Source organism: Topomyia yanbarensis, chromosome 3 (assembly GCF_030247195.1).
Source record: "Topomyia yanbarensis strain Yona2022 chromosome 3, ASM3024719v1, whole genome shotgun sequence".
NCBI lineage: Eukaryota > Metazoa > Arthropoda > Insecta > Diptera > Culicidae > Topomyia > Topomyia yanbarensis.
In genome coordinates, this window is record NC_080672.1 from 137230073 (window position 1) to 137252814 (window position 22742).

The 22742-nt window shown below is 38.8% G+C and overlaps 1 protein-coding gene across 1 annotated transcript; it reads right to left on the bottom strand.

The window, feature by feature from the left end:
- Nucleotides 1–1060: 1060 nt before the first annotated feature.
- On the bottom strand, nucleotides 1061–19649 carry LOC131693207 (uncharacterized). Its single transcript, XM_058980856.1, has 3 exons — nucleotides 18473–19649; nucleotides 3556–3846; nucleotides 1061–3481 (listed from the first exon to the last, which is right to left on the bottom strand). Exons 2-3 carry the CDS (start codon nucleotides 3825–3827, stop codon nucleotides 2677–2679), a joined length of 1077 nt encoding a protein of 358 aa, XP_058836839.1. The 5' UTR covers nucleotides 3828–3846; nucleotides 18473–19649; the 3' UTR covers nucleotides 1061–2676.
- Nucleotides 19650–22742: the final 3093 nt, after the last annotated feature.

Here is a 22742-nt window from a genome sequence, read left to right on the forward strand (position 1 = left end):
AGTTTTGGACAACCTCTGGTCCTGGTGCCGCCAAATTCTTAAGGTACAGCATAACATCATTGGTTTCGATGGAAACAGCTGACATCTCATCGATTTCTTCGCCTGTCCGTCCCTCCTCGCGTCTTAGCCACGGTTACCCTTCACGATCTTATACGGGGCCTCCCAAATAATGGTTCAAAAGTTTATGACATCGCCGATATCTGGTAGACCTTCGCTGAAATCGGGCTTCTCGTCTCGTGACTGATTTGGTCATAGAACGCTCCGATTTTATTGTCCTCGCTTCACAGAATCAATGTAAAGGCTTAGCGTTTTTAATAAGACACTCAATTGCTGTACCACTGTGTCGAGTTTTTACGTCAGCTGGTGAACTCCCAGTATGCGAAGCTCAGTAGGTACAATGATCGTAGCCACATGACGACATAATTTCGCCGACCTGTACTTGATCAACCTTCCAATAGCAGCACGTTTGTTCGAGATCCTGCAGATCCAGCGCAGAATATTAGCGCATTTCTCCAAAATTCCACGTGACCATTCCCGATTGAAAGAAACGGCCGCGCTCCATAAAACACCGCGGTTAGTCCACCTGTCATAAGATCGCGATTTTGCATAACGAAGGGCTAAATGATAACACACGTTGTTCCAAAGAACAGCCCTGCGTTATGCAACGTTTTGTGCAGGTTGATTATACCAAGTGCAAGTGGTGCCAAATTCACTACGGTCAGTATAATTCAAAAGGTTCTTTTTAGATTACAGTTAAACAAATCAATCAAATTCTGGTTTAAAAACTGTCCTTGCATTTAAACCAAAATAGGAGGCTTATTACTACCGCTACATTACTTAATTTCAAGCGCGAATAGCAAATACAAGTGATAGTTACACAAAAAACTTACTGGCAACCTTACAGAGGCATTTAGGAAACAGCTGGTGCGGCGTGTGCGTTTCGATGAATGTCCCAATAGTTATGCAATCTTAAATTCCCATAAGGGAAAATTGGACTGAACCACTTTGTGCATTAAGGGCACAAAACCTAACTTAAATTAAGTTTTATTTTTTTGTGTTTTGTTAGGTTTTGTGCCCTTAATGCACAAAGTGGTTCAGTCCAATTTCCCCTCATGGAAAAATGAGATTGCATAATGCCAGGCGTTTGGCTCCCAAGCCAAAAGACAAGAGTTCGCTTTCTCGTCAGAAAACCTATGCTTCCCGGGACATAACTCGGGACAAGTCAGTTGCTTTGAACGTTCACATGTATCGTGCGAACTGTTTGGATTTTTTTGTGTCTAACTAGTGCTAATTTGGGTACTAGTTTAGATACATCGTCTAACTAGGCACCCAGATGGTGCTAGTTACTGACGAGATGAATTCGAAACACAAAAAATAAAACTTAACATAGTCTCAATAGTATTAGCTGCAGATCTTCCAGGTTCTGCACAAATTACAGGTGTATTGGAAGAACGTTACCGTTCATGACCTGAAGTTCGCCGGTCAACTTAATAGAATACTGCAGCTTCGGGATCTTAGGTGCAACATTGGTTCCATATAGAAGACCGAATCGCGTAGAAGCTGCCGATCAAGGGGTGAGTCTTCTGACAATGATTCACTTTTTCCGTTTTATTAATGGCTAAGAGTGGGTCGCTTTTTTATTTTCAATATTGTAACGAGCGAGACGATGAAGGAAGAAAGTTTAGAAAAGCGTGGAACAACATAAAAAGTTTAAATATATGTTAAATTTAATTTAACAAACTTTAATTGCTATGAATCTGAAGAAAACTGTGCTAATGAACACTTCTGCTGTCATAACATCTGTTTCTCTAAGCAAAACAAAGAATTAAAGTAATAACAGGTCATAAATTACAAACTGATACTTTTCAAGCTATTTTCCCAATTAGAAATCCTATTTCATGTGTAGAGTACGAAAATTTTTTTGGTGGTTCCACTACCATATTCATCGAATAATAGCGTTATCCGATAGCGCAATTACTTATATTACTTGTGAAACAATATTAATTAAATAACTAGAGGTGTACGAATTCGAATTTGAGTCATGTGTAAGTGCATATTTTTAAATTATCTTTGAACCTCAAACTATCATTCGATTGCCTCAGCTGCTTCGCGAAGAGATGGATCACAATTAGACGAGGTGGATTAAACTTTTGGTAAGTGATTTAGCGACGAAGAGTGCGAGTTGTTTACCTTTATCCTCCAGTAAACCATGGACCAAAACATACGAACACTTTGATTTTTTAGATATTCTCCCATAATATACCTAACCTACAAAAGTATAAACCGCTAATCACTTAAATTAACTTGCAATTAGCTATAAGCTGTTCATTTCTATTCATTCCATAACTAAACGTTCCAATTACAACTAGGAGGATAGTATCTTATTTAACCTACGTATGCGCTTCAAATACTTTTCGTTACGATTTCATTGGGATCACTTACATTTCACAGCGGCAACAGCAATTAATAAAACATCAAGAGTGTATAATAACCATCGAGTGGACCATTTCATTCACTGCCAAAAAGCTCACTTGCATTAGATCGACTCGTTAGCTTCGTAGTGTATAATCCTCGCACAGGTCCGACCGTTAGCATTTTTCGATGTAGTTTTGAATCACTGTCGAGGTCACTCACAGCAGTCCCTTCCGAAGCAAGGAGATCTTTGTTCTAGCTAAATCAATTGTCGATTTCGATGGGTGCATCATCAATAGTGTGCAGCCAATTGAAAATCAACATGTGCCGTTCGTACTTCGACAACGGTTTTCCCCGTTCGCTTTCAATGTCCAAAAACGTAAGATTTTTCTTCGCGTGAGACTTGCTGCTAGATGACGATTTTCTCGCTTGTACTGTTGCTGGGCTTATGGAGCTTGTTGCGATCGGGTTACTGTCAAGGTTGGCGGATTTACCCCCGATGGGTGATGCGGAAGCGTGAGTTGTTGGAACTATAAGTTCCGTCGGACCAGGGCTGCTGAAGTTGTTCGCTGCAAATGCTGCCGCTTCCAGTCGGTCTAAGTTGAACTCGCTCTGGGACAGTCTTTCGATTGCTCGATAGGTAGTGTACAACCGTCGTCGGATGTAGTTCTGGCGAATTTTTTTGTTCACCGAACTGATTAGATCGGAAACGGTAAAGCTGGGAGTTGGGGTAGTGTTGCAGATCGTTGGAACTTGGTTGGAAGATTGTCCACCGTGGGGTGAAGGCAGTTGTGATGTGGAAGCTAACTCGCCTACCGCAACCCAGGTCGAGTACGAGCGGGAGGTGTGATCAAGGCGGGGATGGTCGAACAAGTAACCAGCCTTTTGGAACGGGGTCAGTGCAAGTTCGGAGGTAGAAAGCCTCCCACCGAGATTGTGCTGGTCGGACGGTAACTGGTAAATGTCGGTAGTACTGAAGCTCTTGTGAATACCGAGCGCAGCTGAGAGGGTGGCACAGTTACGGATGAGATCGTTACTCTCGCTCCACTTCTCCGTTAGTGTAGATGACCTGAAATTTAAAAGTATCAGTGGAAACCACCACAATTGAGGCTGTGAACGAATAAAACAACAGCTCGCACATACCGATTTCGTTTGGCATCCTTTAGCAGAAGTTTGTCTTCCATCGTTTTTGTCAGCAGACTGCAGCTCGATCGATTTAAAACACTAGTCGCTTCGGATGCCATCGATGACACGGAAATGGAAATCAACGATAAATCCGTAGAAAAACTTTCGTGTGAAGGAGAGCGGAGTATGCGATTCGACACCGACAGGGCGGACGGGATTTGATTGGTGTTGCTGCTACTGCCAATGGATGTGCTGGTGGCTAAGGTTGTGCAATTCTTCGGTGACGTCATTTGAGCTGTGCAGGCGGTACTGGAATACAAAAAATAAAATCGGTTGAATACTCAACATTGAGTAAAGCTGTGCACTTTTTCAATTTTTGTTAGACATGTTTATATTCATTAGTATTGAGAAACGCATGAGTATATGAAAGAGCAAATACGATGATAGAGGAAAGACCACACCGCAAATGTTCAATGGTGTCTAAATTAATGGATACATGTGTCGTGAATTTAGATAGTTTGATGAGCGCTCTCCATCCTTGCGTTTCGCTTTCTTTCGTGTATCCAGGCTATATACCCAACAACATGCAAAGCATTTTGCTGCAATTTGTATCATGCAGCCTGTGTCAGATTGCAACAAAACCAAGAAAAAGTCATCACTGCACATATGGTACCTTTGCGTGCATCTTAGAGCAGAATTTGACATACCCAAGTTGACCAATAAGATCTGCTACTAAGATTGATAAAGTTACAAACTGATACGCAAAAACGAACGGTAGCTGACCTGCTACAGTCTAAAGGGTGAAATGATAAAAAATTGGACGCTCTAAAGTTGGCGTATTGTTTTTAATCATGCACTGACCAGTTCTCGCTAAAACCAGAATGAGCTCAATGATTGTTGGTAAAAAATTTCCAGATCTTGAAAAGATCAGAAAGATTTTTTCACGCAATATTTTAAGGTTTTTAGCAATCTTAACAGACGCTTGAGCCACCTCGGTGGCACGCCTGTCATCTATATGTATATACGTTTGTCTTAAAGCAACAAATTTTGGTTCTTTGGTTCGATTGCCTCTCAGAAAATGCGTTTAAGCTGTTGTTTTATATTGAATTTTGTAATTTGATTATATTATTTAGTTTACATAAATTAATACATTGAGTGTTCAGCCAGAAGTTGTGAATTTTCATCCCTGTTGCTTACATGATTCGATTAAATATTTTTAAGATATAATATGCTTTCACAGTTAAATGATTTTTGCAGTAGAAAGTTTTAAGACTATTTGTCATGTGAATAAAGGAGATAAACAAAGGTTAAAAACTACCTTATACACTACAAAGAGAGCTGATTGTTGCAAATGATGATTTATTTATTTATTTAGTTGTTTATTTATTTATTTATTTATTTATTTATTTATTTATTTATTCATTTATTCATTCATTTATTTATTTATTTATTTATAGACGTAAATCACTAACATCCTGTGATGGCCGCATTCGCTGTGTAGTTGAACTGACAAAGAGGCACACTTAAAAGATTATTGCAGCGCAACGCCCAAGATCTAGGTTGAACGTTTACTCTTTCGATCAAGGCGCTGACAACAGATCGGCGACAACTAGAGCTCTTGCTGTGTCTTTGCGATGCTGGAGGGTATCAAGTTAAATTAGCAGCAGCAGCTCTCAGTGCGAATCGTATAAACTTGCGTTGAATACCGTTCATATAGTGCGACCTCCAAATCTTCGAACAATACACGAGAGTTGACCGTGGAAACTAGTAGACTCTCTTTTCCTCGAAAAGAGAGTCGCAGGGCATTTTGCGGGACTTTGAACCATTTGATTATCGATACACCACATGCCAAAGACATCGAACTGTTCCTGCAGGATGTGAGCGTCTGCTAAAGTCTTGATACGGTTGAATATCTTGACGTCATCGGCGTACGACAAGCGTGGTTCACTGAGTCTGCAATTCACATTCTTGACGTAAAGTAGAATGATGAGCGGTCTGAGATGGCTTCCCTGTGGGATGCCAGACGTAGCTGCAAACATTTCAGAGTGGTCGAGGCCTATATTGATTCTGTCGAAAGTGGCGGACAGATCGGTGTAGATAGCCTCGGTTTGCAAGCCATCTTCAACCGCTCAGAGATGAAAGGAGTGAACGACAAATGCGTCGTAGTCGATCGGCTAGGCATGAATCCATGTTGATCCTCTAAGATAAATTGCTTGCAATAAAAGAACACCGGCTCCATTTCTATTCTATTCTATATTAACTCTTACACAGCCTGTATTGAAAAGCATCCTGGAGAACACTACAGTTACACTTTAGTGATTTTCTTGTCAACATTAATATTTGAAGCATATTATATGTAATATGTCACAAATATTTAAACGGCCAGGCCTACTGTGCAGAGTTTGATTCAAAGATGTTTCAAAATTATGCGGTAATTAAATTATTCATTTAATAAATAATCCAACTAACGAATCCTTTTGAATCTTGAAGGAGGAAGAAACGAAAACAACCGTACCGACCGTTTCAGTTTGAAGGGGATATGATAAATCGTTGCGAGTGACTTGCCTAAGAAGGTTAATGTCCCTCCTTTGGTCCTTTGATGTGGGACAGAGGTATTTACACCTTGTCCTGGCTCATTAAGCCGAGGTTAAAGCGCCTTTACTTGCTCTATGCAATATGTGTAAACCAAATATGAATTTATTGATGTTTTAATCGACTAATGTTTGACAAGAATAATTTTCGTCAATCTTTGAAATATTTTTTTTTATTTCGACTTTAGCCGCATGTAACTCTGAAAATATACATGTGATCGACACACACATTGCATATTTCTCACTGGATTTAGACCAACAAAAAAGACAAATGTTTTTCGAAAAAATCTCCAAAACACTTTCCTGCAAAAACAATGAACATTGCTTTCGTGCTCAGCAATCCAAAGTGAGCCTAGAAAACACTTCTTCTCGCAACTTATTTTTGTTTGTAAGCTACTGTAATTAGAACGAACTCACCGGTTAAGTAATGCTGGGTCTCACAATCCGATTTTATTTCCTATGTCGCCAACATGATCCCATTGTATCCATCGGAAGAAAATAGTCTTGGCAACCTATCGACCTTCAGACATGGCGTTCTTACTACTTTACAGTAGCAGCAGCCGCCTTTTGGAATGGTTTTGTTTAAGATCCCGACGAGTACCCAGCATCGTCGGAGACTCGCAGATCCTATAATGTTTTCATCCGATGGGATTTCACAGGAACGTCCTAAACGTTATCCACTCCAGTTCTCCATCTATCTTGATATACTCACGATTTCCGCGATGTAATTCGTAGTTAATGCTCGCTTCTTAGTCAAGCGGTTAATGCTAAAGATTCTTAACGCCAACATCGGGATTGTTTCGTGGACGAGTGAATGCGAGATGAAGTCACTATGTTGATTATGTAGAGAACGACATGGGCAAGGACAAGGACCCAACATAGATCCGCATTGTTGAATCAAAGCGGAGAATGTAGATTTGTTCCGACCATGTTCACAGTTCCGATGCTATCACTCCGAAGATCTTGGTATTTGACGTTGCCAAAATCCGGTGGGAACCATGGGAAGGCTTTGTCAGATTCAGTGCACTTTGCGTTGTTGAGATGAAACAGTTTTGGCTCTGCGTTGGAGGTTGGTCCGATTCCAAGGAGGTGGGTCTTCCCAAAATTAGTTCGATTGAGGCACGACTCGCTAGCTTCGAAATGATTTTTGTCAACAGTTAACACAGTTTCTAGTAGTACGCTTGCAACATTTTTGAACGATTACTTTCGGAAAAATATTGTCAGAAGCGAAAAATTTACACCTTCTCCGGCAAAGGTTTCTTCGATCTTTTCATAAAAGAACACCGCCTCCATCACAATTAATTCGAAAAGCTTCGATACAGCGCATTTCGCGATAATTGTATGCGTCGGACGTGCTTCACTAGCGTTGTGGGGGCGGTGTCAATTTGTGGTGCTACATCTCGGGCGCTGACGAAGCACAGATCTAAAGTGCAGCCGTTCTCATTTGTAATAGTGTTTATCTGCTGAAGTGTAGCCGTGCTGTAACTATCTAGTGTTAGCAGCCGGATGAAGCTGAGACTTATCCAAATCAGGATAAAGATATCAGCTGTGAGCTGGTCAGTGCAGTAAAATTTCATTTCATTCAATCGAAACTGAATGAACGCAGTCAATCAGTCGTCTACGGTAGCATTCATATTCATTTAACGCATCAGATGCTGTTGATCTGAAGCTCGGTTCATGGCTCTTCACTCACCGTCGCTTTCAAATGAGTCGCAATTCATAGTCAACCTCCTTCGTTTGATCCTCTCAAATGAATAGATCCGCTTTCAATTTACCCAGTGAGCACCAGTCAAATGAGATCCAGGTAAGCCTAAGACAAGAAGAGACAACTGGCTTCGTGTTTTTGGTTATCTTGCCTTTCTTGTGCCAGATGACAGATGAGTGTATGCAGCTATCGAGGTTGGCAGTGCAGCCAATTTCTTTGTCATATTTAGATATGTTGCTATAATACACATAATAATGACCGTTTTATTAACACACATTTCGCCAACATTTATCTGGTACTAATCAATCCAACATTTTTATCACATACTTCTTGTTTCTAGCAAATTTGGCCAGCATAACAGCCTATTCATCAGAATCAAATTTGCAACAAAAATATAATAGAGATGAACGTACTACCAAATACGTTTTTCATTGCAACCAGTTCCAACAAGCTGTTATTACTAGATTCATTATATTTTGACTGAAATCTGCGAATTTGCAATATGCTATAATTATTGTACGAAGCTGTCAAAGTCATTGCTAAAATCAAATATGTAATTCAGCAATTTTCTTTGCACCTCTACCAATATTTTCCTGTTCCGATGACATGGTGAAGGGGTAAAACACTTCCACACTGGTTCTATAGGAACACATTACGAGCACAGTCTACAGACACGAGAATAGTCGATGTTCTCTATCAGAAAAAATTCGAAAAGATTTTGCTCGACATGAATGCTATAAACAAGTCATATCGATGGTGGGTTTATTGAAGTAACCAAAAGTCGCCATATTGGATCGATTGCAAAATGTCCTCAATCATCAGTTTACGTCAACTACTGACCAGGACTACTTGTACTTGCAAAAGCGATGTAGACATATATTGATTATGGTTTCGCTTTAGTGGTTACCGAAAAACCGCCATCTTTGTTTTCATGATGATCTAAATTCATAAATTCCGGTGTTTTATGACTATTTTAAATGATACCCATATTGATAATTGTTTTCACTGTTTCTTGGTAACCAAAGGTCGTCATCTTGGATTTCAAATAGGCCTCACCTCTTTTTAAATGGTATCCATGTTGCCCTCATCTCTGATTTTAAAATGACTTTAACCATCGAGCTTGAACTTGAGCTTGACTTTATACGACCACCCCTGGCTGCCACTCCGTTATCGATCTGGACTAGCTGAAGTTGCACAGGGAATCAGAAGGTAATTATGCTTGGGATTAGGAAAACATCTTTCAATGTGCAACTCTTGGTAATCCTAAAGTGTTTATTGATCAAAACCGGCATCGGCCAGGCCCGAAAGTAGATCGCAGAAGGAACGTTCGTCCGGCCTACAGCAAGTGCTTTTGCTAGAGGCCGTATATACTACTGCGTACTCCACAAGTATCACGGGAGGAGGACATTTGTTAGTAACTAGATATCGACCCATCAACTAACGGACCGGAAACCAACGGCCTTACATCCCTTCCGAAGGAAGAATTTTCAGAAAAATCTCTACGATCTTGGCTGGGATTGAACCCAGACCAACTGGGATGGGTGGCTGTCACGCTTACCACTCAACCAACTGCGCCTTCGATTAAAATGACTTTAACCATCGATTTCCGTTATCTATCATCTTGGACCTTTAACGAGTTCGACCTTTTACTCTTAAGACAAGACAAGGCAACTAGTAATACGATTTCTGTATATTTCTGTATTTTGATAGTACGGCCATCTCTATATAAATTTTAGTGGCAAATTTGATTCTGATAAATAGGCTGTTATGCTGGCCAAATTTACTAGAAACATGTAGTATGTGATAAAAATGTTGGATTGATTAGTTCCATTTTGGAAAACTAAGAGTTAATAAAACGGTCATTATTATGTGCTATAATAAGCAATATATCTAAATATGACAAAGAAATTGGCTGCACTGCTAACCTCGCTAGCTGCATACAGTCATCTGTCAACAATCATTCAGCAGGATAAAAGAAAGGTGAGAAACTAAAAATACAGAGACAACTGCTCCAAGATTAGGAGAAAGAAAGGGTCGGTACATTTGTCATTTTTGAGTGAATTTGTTTAAACTTGTAAAATTAAGCATGCCCACCGGGCCGCTGGTAGTAAACATAATCATCCGGACGAGCATCCCGGTTCTTTGGCGCACGGTGAAAAGAGAGAAAAGGCCGGGTTTTACATTTTTATCTCGAAACTACTGATAAAAAATAATTATTACCAAATCAAAACAATACTCGAAAAAATGACAACCTCACTCATACAGAGAAAAAATGTTCCTACCTGTATCCGTCTTGAGTTGTCTCGTCTTATCATAGCCTTTACCCTATATGTATTTATTATCTTGGTCGGAGTTATTTTCATCTCAGTGAGTGTTTATTCATATTCATTTGTGAGTGGTTCATTGGAATGGTTCACTTCCATTAACTGAGACCATGCTAATGTGAGGTAGGTTTTCAATAGAAACTAAACAGGCAAAAACGTCAAATGACCAGAACCTGTTATTCAATTGACAGTGAACTCTGAGCGACTCAAACGAAGACGGCAGCAGAACTCAACTGATATAGTGGTGGTATGCTTACAGTGCAAGGCTCGCAGTTTCAATTGAAACGAATATTTTCGTTTGAAATTGATATTTTACCGCACTGGAGCTGGTAGCCATTATATGGCGGGTAGATTAAAATCGCCTAGGACAATAATTTCATCAACAGGTTACGTCGTCGTAACGATTGGGGGCAAGTGACTGCGAATGCACATCAATCAACGATGTTTCGCAACGACTTTTGTCAGAAATTGCAACGACTTTTGTCGGTAATTACTTATAATATGGTTTGTCATAATTTCTAATATTTCTATGTTCGAGTCTGTTCAATTCGTTTGTGCTATACCAAGGATAACGCTTCAAAATCATCTTCAGATTTTTGAACTAAACCCTTTGCGTTTTCTTACTTGTAGCACAACAACTTGCCCTAATTAGCATTGCATATCGCACTGCCGGTCTAAATATTTTCTTATAAATCAAACCCATCTATTCAACTTGATCTGACCACGTTAAATTCAAACCATGAAATTTGATAATATGGTAATTATTTGGTTTAATAAAGGAAGCTGTCGGCTTTTGTCGAAACGCAATTGTGTTTTTACCGCGTTAGTAGAAATTTTCCTTTTTTTTCAGGCAAATTCAAATAAAATAATATAAAATATTCAAGCTTCGTTGCAACCGACTGCCAATAACTTTCAGGCTCTTAGCTGAGGCAGAGATGCTAGTACCATCACAGAAAGATGTCTTTTTACAGTCTAAGGGTTGAATTGGAAGATCAGAAGTAAAACAATTATATAGGATTTGAGCGACCACCTCACCAGTCTATGCCCCTGTTCTTCTTCTTCTTCGCTTCTGTTTGGCTTGTTTGTGAAACAAAGCCCAAAATGGCACAGCATATAAAGCTATATTGCCAGTTAATTTTCGTTTATAGTCCAATGGACTTTACTTTTTGTGACTAACCGACGATAAACTCGCAGCGCCACAAAATTGGTCCACCACAGCACGAGTAATTCGCCCAATCAAGGTGAAAAAAGCGAATTATCTAGCACTCGGTGAAAACCAACATGTCGACACGTTGAAATTTTCACCGGAAGTGTATGCCCCTGTTAAAATACAGAAAATGTATCTTAGTATACAAAAAATTGTGCACCTCCCTGAGAAACAGATGTGTCATTTTTTTGCCACATACACAAACGCACACACAGATACATACACATAAAGATTTTTCCTATCTCGACAAACTTAGTTGAATGGTATATGACACTTTGTCCTGCGGGCCAAGATTAAATTGGTAATGTTCAGAGTGATTGCATAACCTTTCTATACGAGAAAGGCAGAAACGCTCGGAAGTTACAGATTTAATTCTTGACACCGAGATTCAAGCTCAGACTAAACCCGTACCAGATGCAAACTCCCACGGGCGTCCTTCCAACCCATGGTGGGACAAAGAGTGCTCAGACGTGTACGCGAAGGCCGCTGCGTATAAGACCTTCCGAAAAGACGGGCTACCCGTTAGCTATCGCGTTATTGGAAATGCAAATGAAGAGTTTGATGAAACCCAAGAAACGCTACTGGCGCCGGTTAGTTGACGGGCTAATGAGAGAAACATCGATGAGCACTCCTTGGGGGCACGGCCCGACGCTTACGAAACCGAAACAGTAGGGGAGAGTGGGTACACTTGATCCCACTTTTGTTTTTTTCTCATAACTTTTCAATGAAATAAAAATTTAAATTGCAAAATTCGCCATTTTGTAGTCAATTTGAATTGTAAGAGCTATGAATAATATGTAAATCCGAATACTATGCACTGTCAGTAATATGAACAATTTTGGAAATCATGTCAAAACCAGTCAAGGTGACTCGAAGCTTCTCTGTCGAAAAAGTTAACAAACACGAGACCTACAGCACAAACGTCACACGCAAGTCGGTATGTTGCCGATCCACGTCTGAGCCGTAGTACGAAATTGTTTAGCTTTAGAGGAACCCCTGCCGGCTTGAGGAGGACCACACTAATACAGACCGACTTCTAAATGGATTCCATTTTAAACGCAACAGTCGATAGAGGCAGAATCGGTTATTGCATTCGAAATTAATTTCGATAAGGGACGATCCAAACGTGGCATTTTTTGAGTGATTTTTAACACCCCCCTCCCCCATCGTAGCATTTCGTCACAAACCTCTAAATACCCCCCTGGTAATTTCGTAGCTTGACGGTAATTCTCCCCCCCCCTTGTCACCGGAAAATTAAAAAATAAAAAAAAACGATGTTTGTTATTCTCCTTTAATACAGCTACGTAGCATGACATGACCTCCTACCCCCCTGTCGTCACACATCATCACAAAATACAAAACTCCTCCCTCCCCCATATAATGCTATGTCATTTATGGATCATCCCTAAGGAAACAATCTGAATTTAAATCAAACTCCTGGCGACTTATATGTGGTTCATCATTCAATATGCATGAGACTTACCGAAAGACATTTAAAGATTTCATATGGGATCGTAGTGTTCATATTACATTTCCGTAGCCATATGTGTGATTCGTATAAACTTCACCAGATCAAAGCTTGCTACTAAACCTTCCATTTAAGACTAAGTTGGTGAAAATCGAATAAGCCGTTTTTCGAAGACTTCAATTCTGAAATATTCCAAGAATTAGGAACTTACGAAGATTAACGCTGGAATCAAAAGCTCTTTGACTGGTCATCAGTGATCAAGAAGGCTCTAGCAAAGCTAAATGCAGATCTTACAAACAATGGTTCCATCAGCACTTAGCGCAGGGAGAGCCAGGAAGCTATTATCGATGTCAATTTTTGTAGCCTTGGGGTGACAGGAAAGATGAACTGAAAAGTGTGTGAGGAGATACCCACAGCGACCATCACGCGATCTTGTATAGTATTTATAACAGGACACAGTTTGAATAACGTGGGAGACATATATAATCGAGTGAAGGTGGAAAACAGCGATCTTTCTCAAGGACGTGTCCGTCGAAGAACTTAAATTTGAGGACATCCTCTTCAACCTAAATGCGAACGAGTTAACGGCAGTACTAACAAGGGCGTGCATTGTGACCATACCGAGGAATGGTAAACCGAGAAACGGTAACCCGGTGCAATACGACGATTGCCAATCTATGTATAAGTTGCCTCCGAGCTTTGAGAAGAAGCCAGAGAGCTCATAGTGACACCGAAAGGGAGCAGCAAGGTGCAAGAACCGCTTTCAACAAAGCAGTCAAGCTGAGCAAGAAATCCTGTATTGATGAGCTTTGGCATAAAGCCAACGCGAATTCTCGAGGAGGCGCCTACAGAGTTGCCACGGCAAAGATAAAAGTCCCAGCTGCACCACCGAAAAGGTGCCTGGAGAAGATAAAGGTCATCATCGAAAGGTTTTTTCCCATAACATGCACCAATTTTCGCCGTACAGTGAGGAGGATGATTACGAAAAAGAATCTCGAATTACCGACAAACAACAGCTGATCGAGATGGAGAAAGCCATGAAAGTGAAGAAGGGCACAGGACCAGCACCAAAATTGGTTCTGAAGACAGCGATACAGGAGAACCCGGATCCCGATCAGAATCAAATAGCAAGATTATAACAGAACACTGTTTTTGTTACATATTGTGTTATAAATTAGGTCTCGTTAGTAGTTAAAATAACAGAAATTTATAACAAGTAACAATGCGAGATATAGTTTTGAAATATTTCAGTTATGTGTTTCTGATCGGTATATGTTCAGGATGATACGATAACTGGAAGCGACAGAAGCTGATGTTGTAGCTGATGCTGGGAAAACATGGAAATCTTTTAGCGTATAGGTTTTTTTTTATTATAGAGGTTTTAACCTTAAGGTCATTCGCCTCTTTTCGGGTTAGAGAATTCTCTTTTGTAAAAATCTCTAACCCTATGTTGGGGGTTGGGACCCGAACCCAGGTGAGCTTCGTACAAGGTAATCGATTTACCAACTATGCTATGCCCGTCCCTTCAGCGTATAAGTCAGTATGTCCCTTGTTACAATCGGAAAGAGATAGAGCAATCCTGCACAGGCTAACCAAGTACACTGAGTGTGAGTATGGCCTGTCATCGCCAACTACTGGTTGACCTGTTGAGTAAGATTTATGGATTATTCGAGTAGATTGCGACAAAAATGGGAGCTAAATGACTCACGCAACGGGCACCGGTATCGGGAGAAATTCTGCCACCGAGGAATAAATGTGGCTCATTGACATGGAAGCTAAATGGCTCGCGAAGACGGAAACTAAATGGCTCACAGACGCGGGAGCTAAATGGCTCACGGAAGTTCACCGCCGTGATTATCTGAATAGGTGTTCGGAGCTAAATAGCTCTAATGTATGCATCAGAAGCTGATGGAATACATGCGGAAAGTCGGAAGCTAAATAACTGAACGGATAAGAAATTTAATGGAATTAGCTATACTCCAAGTAAACTGCGAAAAAAATCGTGAGCAAAACAAAGGGCGAAACAAAATTAAGTGGGCGTCTGGTGTAAAGTGCTTATACTGTAAGTTATTTTGTTTTACGATATTGAAGGCAAGGCAACAATGGATCTTTTGTGCAATATAAAGATTTATTTATACATTCATTGTTTACGAAAATGTAATATTTTCAGTCATATACGAGCGTTCCAAGAGAAGACGTCCAACCTAGAAAAACTCTAGTAAGAGAACTGCGGAGAGAAAAACAGCATTTTTGGCAACGTATGCACCGGCATTGTATGGCAACACGTCCAATATTATAAGGATAGGCAATGTTCGATTGGATTCGTTTTTTGACAGCTAAACGCGAATCCAATCGATCCAAAATGGAGTCTCCGCAGTTCTCGAGTTTTTCTAGTCCAACCACTTCCACGTCGAAGTGCGCCGCGGCGAACACGACAACTCTTGATAAAATTGCCTGACACACGAAATTTAATATGATTTTTAAAGCTTAGACTTGTAGTTTCTCGATGAACCAAAACAAATAGAAAAAAGTTCGTGTTTCGGAAAATGACTTCATGAAAACCGAAAAATCTGATATTTTACTATAAAATTCGCTTACTTTACTTCAAAATAATAGGGAATTTGTTTTTATTTAGTTTTCTGTGATTCATCGACAGGCTACACATATTGTGCATTCTCATAAAAAATGAAGTCAATTCGTCGATTAATTTTTGAGTTACCATGTTCGCCAATTTAAAAAACGCGGTTTTGAGGAAAAAGCTGTTAAAGGGTGTCCCACATCAAATTGCAACACGGAAAAAAGCCTGTAGAAAATAACCCATATTCTCTTGAAAATTTGAGTGGAAGTAGTTTAGAGTGTATTGTTTACACTGTATTTTTTACCACCGCCAGTTTTTCGAAAACTGTTGCCGATACATTGAAATCTGCGTGTGGCACAGCAAATACACGCGAGAAATGCATGGCTGTTTAAAACAAAAGAAGTTCAGTGTGGCGACCGAGATTGGGGGAGACTATTCTAGAGGTTCAATACTAATAAAGAAGTCGAATTTTTTCCCCACTACACCAGACGGCCCCTTAAGTTTGTAAAATTTGTATACAAACATGCTTCTTAAACCTTAAGCCCCAGCGCTAGTATAATTTATACAACACTAAGTATTTCCGTATTATTCTGTTGCAACGACATTTCGTCGCTGTTGTGCTATCTTATGACAAGCGCCATTTAGCACATTTCGAGAAAAACGATTTTTAAAATCTTGAAACTTATAAATGGTAGAAACAATTCAGGGAAGACAATTGATGCTTATATTTATTCTGTATTAATCTCTTAAATATTATGAAGATCGGTTGACTATATTGAGCATTTTTGCTAAAAATGTAATCAAAAGTCGCACTCACATGTGTCTTAATTTGTATGACGTATCATAATTGTGTATGGAAAATTTTCTATACAAATAAAGCACCAATTTTTAACTTTTATTCATATCTTCGGCTTCATTTGGTCTAGAAACAATCGGTGAGATGCATTTTCAAGGAAACTGGTCAAGGAATCTAGAAAAATTGTAATTTTTGGATACAGTGTTGCCAAACATGCAATATTTTTTATTTGGCAGTTTAAAAGTAAAACTACATTTTTCTCGCAATACATGTATTTTTATTGTAGAAATTATTATGCCATTTTGTTCCTACGACATGTTTACACATAAAAACATCTAAAACTTCATTATATCTTGAGTCAATCCCAAGATATAATGATCTGAGGCAAAAAAACTCACAATTTATCATTACGTTTCTCGCTTTATTTCAGTAGCTAAGCAGAATTTAAAAATTCTGTAAACGCCACTTTGTAGAGATTTTTAAAACGAGTAATGTGGCATACCTCACTCAGTTTACCCAAAAATGGCGTTTGTCATAAGATAGCAAAACAGCGACGATTTATCAACGACAAAACATCTTGTATTCCTTAGATAACATATCCTGGGCAAGATATAACCATTTCTATACACAAACACATTTCAAGTGCAAACATTAAATCTTAATCTATTTCATAAAAAAAATAAAATCATGTAAAAGAAATAAGCGAAACGGAAAGTTCGACAAAAGAACATTCTGTTCGAAGTATCTCGTGATCTCGATCATGTACTGGGTAACTATCTTCGGAAAACTTGTTCGGAAGATCAAGAGATCAAGGGCTGGCATGTGGAAGACCTAATAGTTTTAAATTCTGCCTTTAGCTAGCGTCAGTGACCATATTATTTTTCAGCTTCCAGTATCTCACGATCGAATCAGCCTTCTCACGCTTTGATGCAGTCTTCTAGGGTAAAAAAAGAAAAGTAAGTACTGTTTTACTGGTTAGGCACGAAAGTAAGTTCCACCCAGTGTCAATGCACTACAGGCCAGGCTTTCGAAGCTTTTACACCTTACGATTAAAACACACACAGACATTTTTAGATTTCGACAAACTAAGTCCAATTGTCAGCACGTCGGGTCTCGATTAAAAAGTCGAATTTCATAGTGATTGGATAGCCTTCATTGCATGAGAAAAGTAAAAATGCACTGATAATTCTGTTTCATAAATCCGTACGACTATCAAATGAAGTTTTTAGTTCTCTGATGGGGCGACCTACTGCGTAACAGGATGGGGAAAGGGGCAAGGATTTTGAAGATGTGCATGGAACAGAGTCAAATGATTATTATGTACCAAGAAAGCAAATTTGTAAGTCTTCAAGCACAAGCGATAAACCAAACCTGCTTTTTCTACCACTCGACAAATTATGGTGAGCACAGAATGTACGATCGCCATGCTACTGTGTAGGAAATACGTAATAGAAAAAATGCCAATAATCAATAAATACATTGACTAAAACTATGCATTGAAGGAGCACATTTGGATTTATCCCACAATATCCGTACAGTATTATTTGTCCGGTTTTCATGCTTTTTGTATTCCATGTATTCCTCAAAAGTACTCTTTGAAGCGAACTTTCAAGTTTTAATTCAGAATTTGGAAGCAGAAGCTATTAGAAAAAGCACAGTTTGGAAATTTACTTAAAATGAAAAACTTGAGCATTTCTTATATAAACTGTTGATTGATTGCGTAATGTTTGCTTGAATTGCATAAGTAAAACAAACAACTCAGCCCCGCTATCTGAAATCGCCTTATGAAAACGTTCACAAGAAAAATTGAAGGCCGAGTCATTTGTTTTTATTTTAATAAAAAAATATTTATATTTTGTTTGCAAACCCCCCCCCCTCCTCCTCCTAAAAAAATATGCGATAGAACATAATTTTTTAAAAATATTTGTAGCGGCCTTCCTACTCATAACAATAGCTCTAATTGACTTCCCTAATCTTAATAACATTCTATTATCGTTACTTGTACCCCTAGCTTTATGATAGCTGTAAGATCCTTTTGGTTTCATTGTTACATATAAATATATTTCAATGTGCAATACCCTAGATTTCAGAAATTTCAAATGTAAAACAAAGATTTTGGCAGCTTCAAGCTAAAGTGAACGTGCCTTATCGAATACATAATCTGAAGAAAAAATCACACTGTCATTCAATTAAAATAATTTGTTTTTAATTAAACTGAAGAGCTCAAACCTTCCGTCAACAAATACTTTCAATATTTGTAACTTACCAACTACAGTTGTATAATCCGGAGCCAATAGCGTTCTTGGCCGAATGACAAGTCTGATTCAGATACCACCCGACAATCTACACCTTATCTTCTGCTCTAAAAATCCTGTCGTATCCTTATATGTATTTTCAACTTGGCAGCAGTCCAAAACAATAGCATTAAATACTGACACACGAAATGTGGTGAAAAACTAAAGCACTGCGACAATAAATTGTTATTATGACTGTTTTTTCTCTTTTCATTTGTCTGCGATGCGCCCGGAAGTATCTCGATACACACACAGGAGAGAGCTTTTGATGGTCCTCTTGGACGGTTCTATCCAAAAGATGAAAATAGTTCGTGCACGTGCTGTTTGAGCAATATAGATATATCGGAAAATCCTGCTGCACAATTGCGTTTCAGCCCTATATATAGGTAGGATTGATGTCTGCGTAAGCCAAAGCTTATTGGGTAATAATAGAGAAAATTCCAGACTGGTGGGTTGTGAAGTAGGGTTGGCGATGTCGCAGTGAAAATTTTCGTTTGAGTTAATTAACAGAAGAGGCACACGTAGATGTAAGCTTTGGCACTGATAAAGGTTTGTTGGCGATTAATCAGAATGACGATACAAAATTAACTTTACACTTTGGATTATTATTTTATCATAGGCACGAACTTTTTATGCTAACCGGTATGACTAATTTAGACATTGTTAGGCAACTGTGGGTATGGTAATTTTATCCTTCGAAGAGCATTACACTTATCAAACAACTGTATCCTAATAATAGATGAAAATATTCTTTCATCAATTTCCACTTATTCTACTTGATCACTCTATCTAAAATTGAAATATCCAAGGACTTGCACAATATACAGTCGTTCTTTTCGCACAAATTCACAAAATAATTTTGGGTATCTTGTTGCGCAAAAACGCCCACACCAATTTAATTTGAATTGAAAAACTTCGCATAAACACTGCACAGCTAAATCTTCCAGGAATAACAGAAACATCACACTTTTGTCTCGTATCTACTTTTCATGCCGATCGAAGGAAATTGAATTATTCCACCAATAATGGTTGTTTGCCTGCAGAGGAAAATTTTCCACGGGCCGACACAATTTTCCGATTGGATGCCGATATTATGCCATCCAGGATATTCCGCATAGTGGTTTGAACTTCTCTTGGTTGGATTTCCCTAAGCTCGATTCGATACCGCAAAATTTCTCTCGCTTTTCTCCACTCTTGTTCATTGCTAAAAATTTCTCTTCGCTCCCCAAACCGGCGGCCACGAACTTTTTAGCAGTATCCTTTTTCGAGGAAATCACCGAAAAGCAACAGCTGCCTATCAATATGGTCACATCTTCGATGTGCTAGTGGATAGGCTACCACCCCATGCTAAGGAATCCTGATGGAAATCTGTGGTACATGAGCGGAAAATGGTTTCAGTTGTGATATCCCTTTTGTTCTCACAAATTCTCACGTTTATTAGAGAGATCCTTTTCAATTGTGAGAAAGTTATTCAGTTCAGGGGGTGCGATGATATCATCTAGTTAAAGGCTACCTATCTGAAGGTTTCGAAGGATTCAACATTGAAGATATTGCAGCCTTTCGTGGGTAACCAATGATTAAGATTTGTGTTATTGGGATATGCTGACTTTGTATACACTCAGTTTTTTTTTACGCGGAGGACATAGGCCGCGTAAATATCAAAATCCGCGTAAATGAAGACCGCGTGAATTTAAGAATCAGCGTTGATGGATACCTCGTTAATGGATACCGCGTAAATTCAAAAATCCGCGTAAATAGAAACCGCATGAATTCAAAAATCTACGCAAAAAACCTCGTAAAAAATACCGCGTAAAAACCTGAGTGTACTGCTAACATTCCAATATAGGAGCCTCTTTTTAAATAGCTTCCGAAATTTTGAATGAGAATCACGGTGCAAAGTGGCGGATCTTCGAACATAACCCAAAATTTGGACTAATTTGGCTGTAAAGCATAAGTTAAGCTAATGTGGATGTGGTGAGTTAATTTTTTATGTCAAAAGTCATATAATAATAGATTCATTTTTCCATACAGTGTCATCGAACTTTTCTTATGATTATGATACCATTTTTATGATAGATTTTCCTTTACTGATCACATATATCAACAATATCATAAAAACGAGTTTAATCCACCTAACAGTGTGATGAGATATTTCTTATAACTCTAATCAATCTCTACGGATATTATATCGATTGCAAATTTATATTGTAAATGTTCTCACAACATGATATTTTGCGATGTTTTTATTAGCACATATTATATGGAACAGTCGCAGAACTCAGAGAAACGCTCAAATCAGCATGGAGCAACATCAATGCGAGAAATCTCAAAGGCCAAACCAAATCAACGGTAAAGCGAAAAAAATAGACGGATTACTAATGCTTTCACTATGCTATATTTCTCCTTAGTGGAGAACAATTTTGATAAAAAATATGGGTGGGTAATACTTACCCTTGTACCGTTATTTCGCTATTTCCATTAGAAATACCAAAAAAAATTATTTTAATGCAACCTTTCGGAAATTAGTAAAAATTGCAGTGTTCGTATTAACAACTTAAAATGTATGCTACTTCATTTCGGTAATGTCGTTGACATTACCTACTTTCTTTTTATCTTTCTAATCTAAAACAGAATAATTGTTTTAAGAACCTAATAATTGCATAATCTAAGACTAAAGCTACACTTTTGTGAAATCTCGACAAAAAACAAAATTACGTGTTAGTCCAACGAGCTTTCTGTCTCGTTGTTGTTGTGAATTATTAAATTGACTTTGAACATTTTTCAAAGCGTTATGATTGCGATTACAGGGGGAAATGTTGGTTGAATGATATTTATTAAATTCTCCCAATTAATGTTCTGTTGCTAAACTATGATCATATTTCCTTAGGAGGCGCGTTTTACCCCATGTTTTCATAAATAATAGTATGCTTAAACCTTAACCAAGCAGGTATCTTAGAGTGGAGTTTTCACAATAATGGAGCTTTTCACTTGTGTAGCCGCGATATTCGCAAACAAAATAAGTAAAATGCGCATTGCGTCATCTAGCCGCACATAAAATAAGCCGGGCTTAATGTGGATACAATTAATCTGTTTTACGGACCGTTATCAACAGAAAATTATAATATTAGCATCCAATAAGCCAACACCATCTCCTTTACACAACGAAACAAACAGTACGCACTACGGCTTGCCAGAGGAAACATACAGATAAATTCACCACGGCGCACTCTGGAACTCAGCGCCTGGCGACAGTCATGGTATCTATTACCTACCATCGATGAATATGAGCTGACATGAAACGCAGCAGCTGCTACGCTTACAACGTCAGAACACAAACTAACAAATTTTTCTTGTGTTCCCTTTTTATACGTGTCGCAGTTCATTCGATGAAAAAGAGGCAGTCCCAGTAACGCTTCCTTTTTGAGCGAATTGTACCGACCAATCAGGGATTAGATAATTGCTACTTTCATAAATTCCATTATTTCCGCTATTTTTAGTAATTGTACATACTACCGAATTGGAAACAAAATTGTTGTATATATTTCCAATCCGATAGCCTAATAATCTTATTTTTCCATTCAGTGCAACGGCAGATATTCACGTTTAAAAAAATCGGGTAAAATTCCGGCAGAAAATTTTGAAACGGGACCCCTATATTGAAACGTTAGAAGTATTCTACCTCAATTTTTTTCTCCAACACCAGCCCAACTGCATACTATATTCAGAACTTATGTAGTTGGGTTCCAGCAATGTTGCAGCTGAAATTGAGCATGTTCCTTCTACGATGACAAAACATTTCGCAACACTAAGAATCAACATGTTTCTTCGACACCAGTTGTAAAATGTATCGATGAGACACTGTAACTCACGGCAATCGGCTTCATTCCTTATGGAAAGAAATATTTTCAAGTCATCAAAAAGCAAAAAACAGTTTCCTCCACGTATTAGAACGAAGACCGCATCATTCTCGAACGATGAAAATAGTTACGGATCTAGTGTACTACCTTAAGAAACTCCGGTCTTATCAGAAAACGATTCAGATACGTTGTCACCAATTTGCCCGACCCCGCGGTGTAAAAGATAGGATCGCAGCCAGTGGCAGAATCTCGTGATACATTCTAGTTTATCAAGCTTTGCTAGCAGTATCTCGTGGTTAATTGTGTCGGAAGCGGCCTTAAGGTCTGTGTAGACCGTGTCCACCTAGAGTGTCTTTGATATTTTTTCTGTGAAGCTAACTAGATT

Bases quoted from the DNA above. Each gene is read 5' to 3' on its own strand.
- LOC131693207 (XM_058980856.1), bottom strand. From the start codon at position 3,827: ATGACGTCACCGAAGAATTGCACAACCTTAGCCACCAGCACATCCATT. The intron at 3,482-3,555 runs GTATGTGCGAGC...TTTAAATTTCAG, and splicing joins AAGGATGCCAAACGAAATCG to GTCATCTACACTAACGGAGA.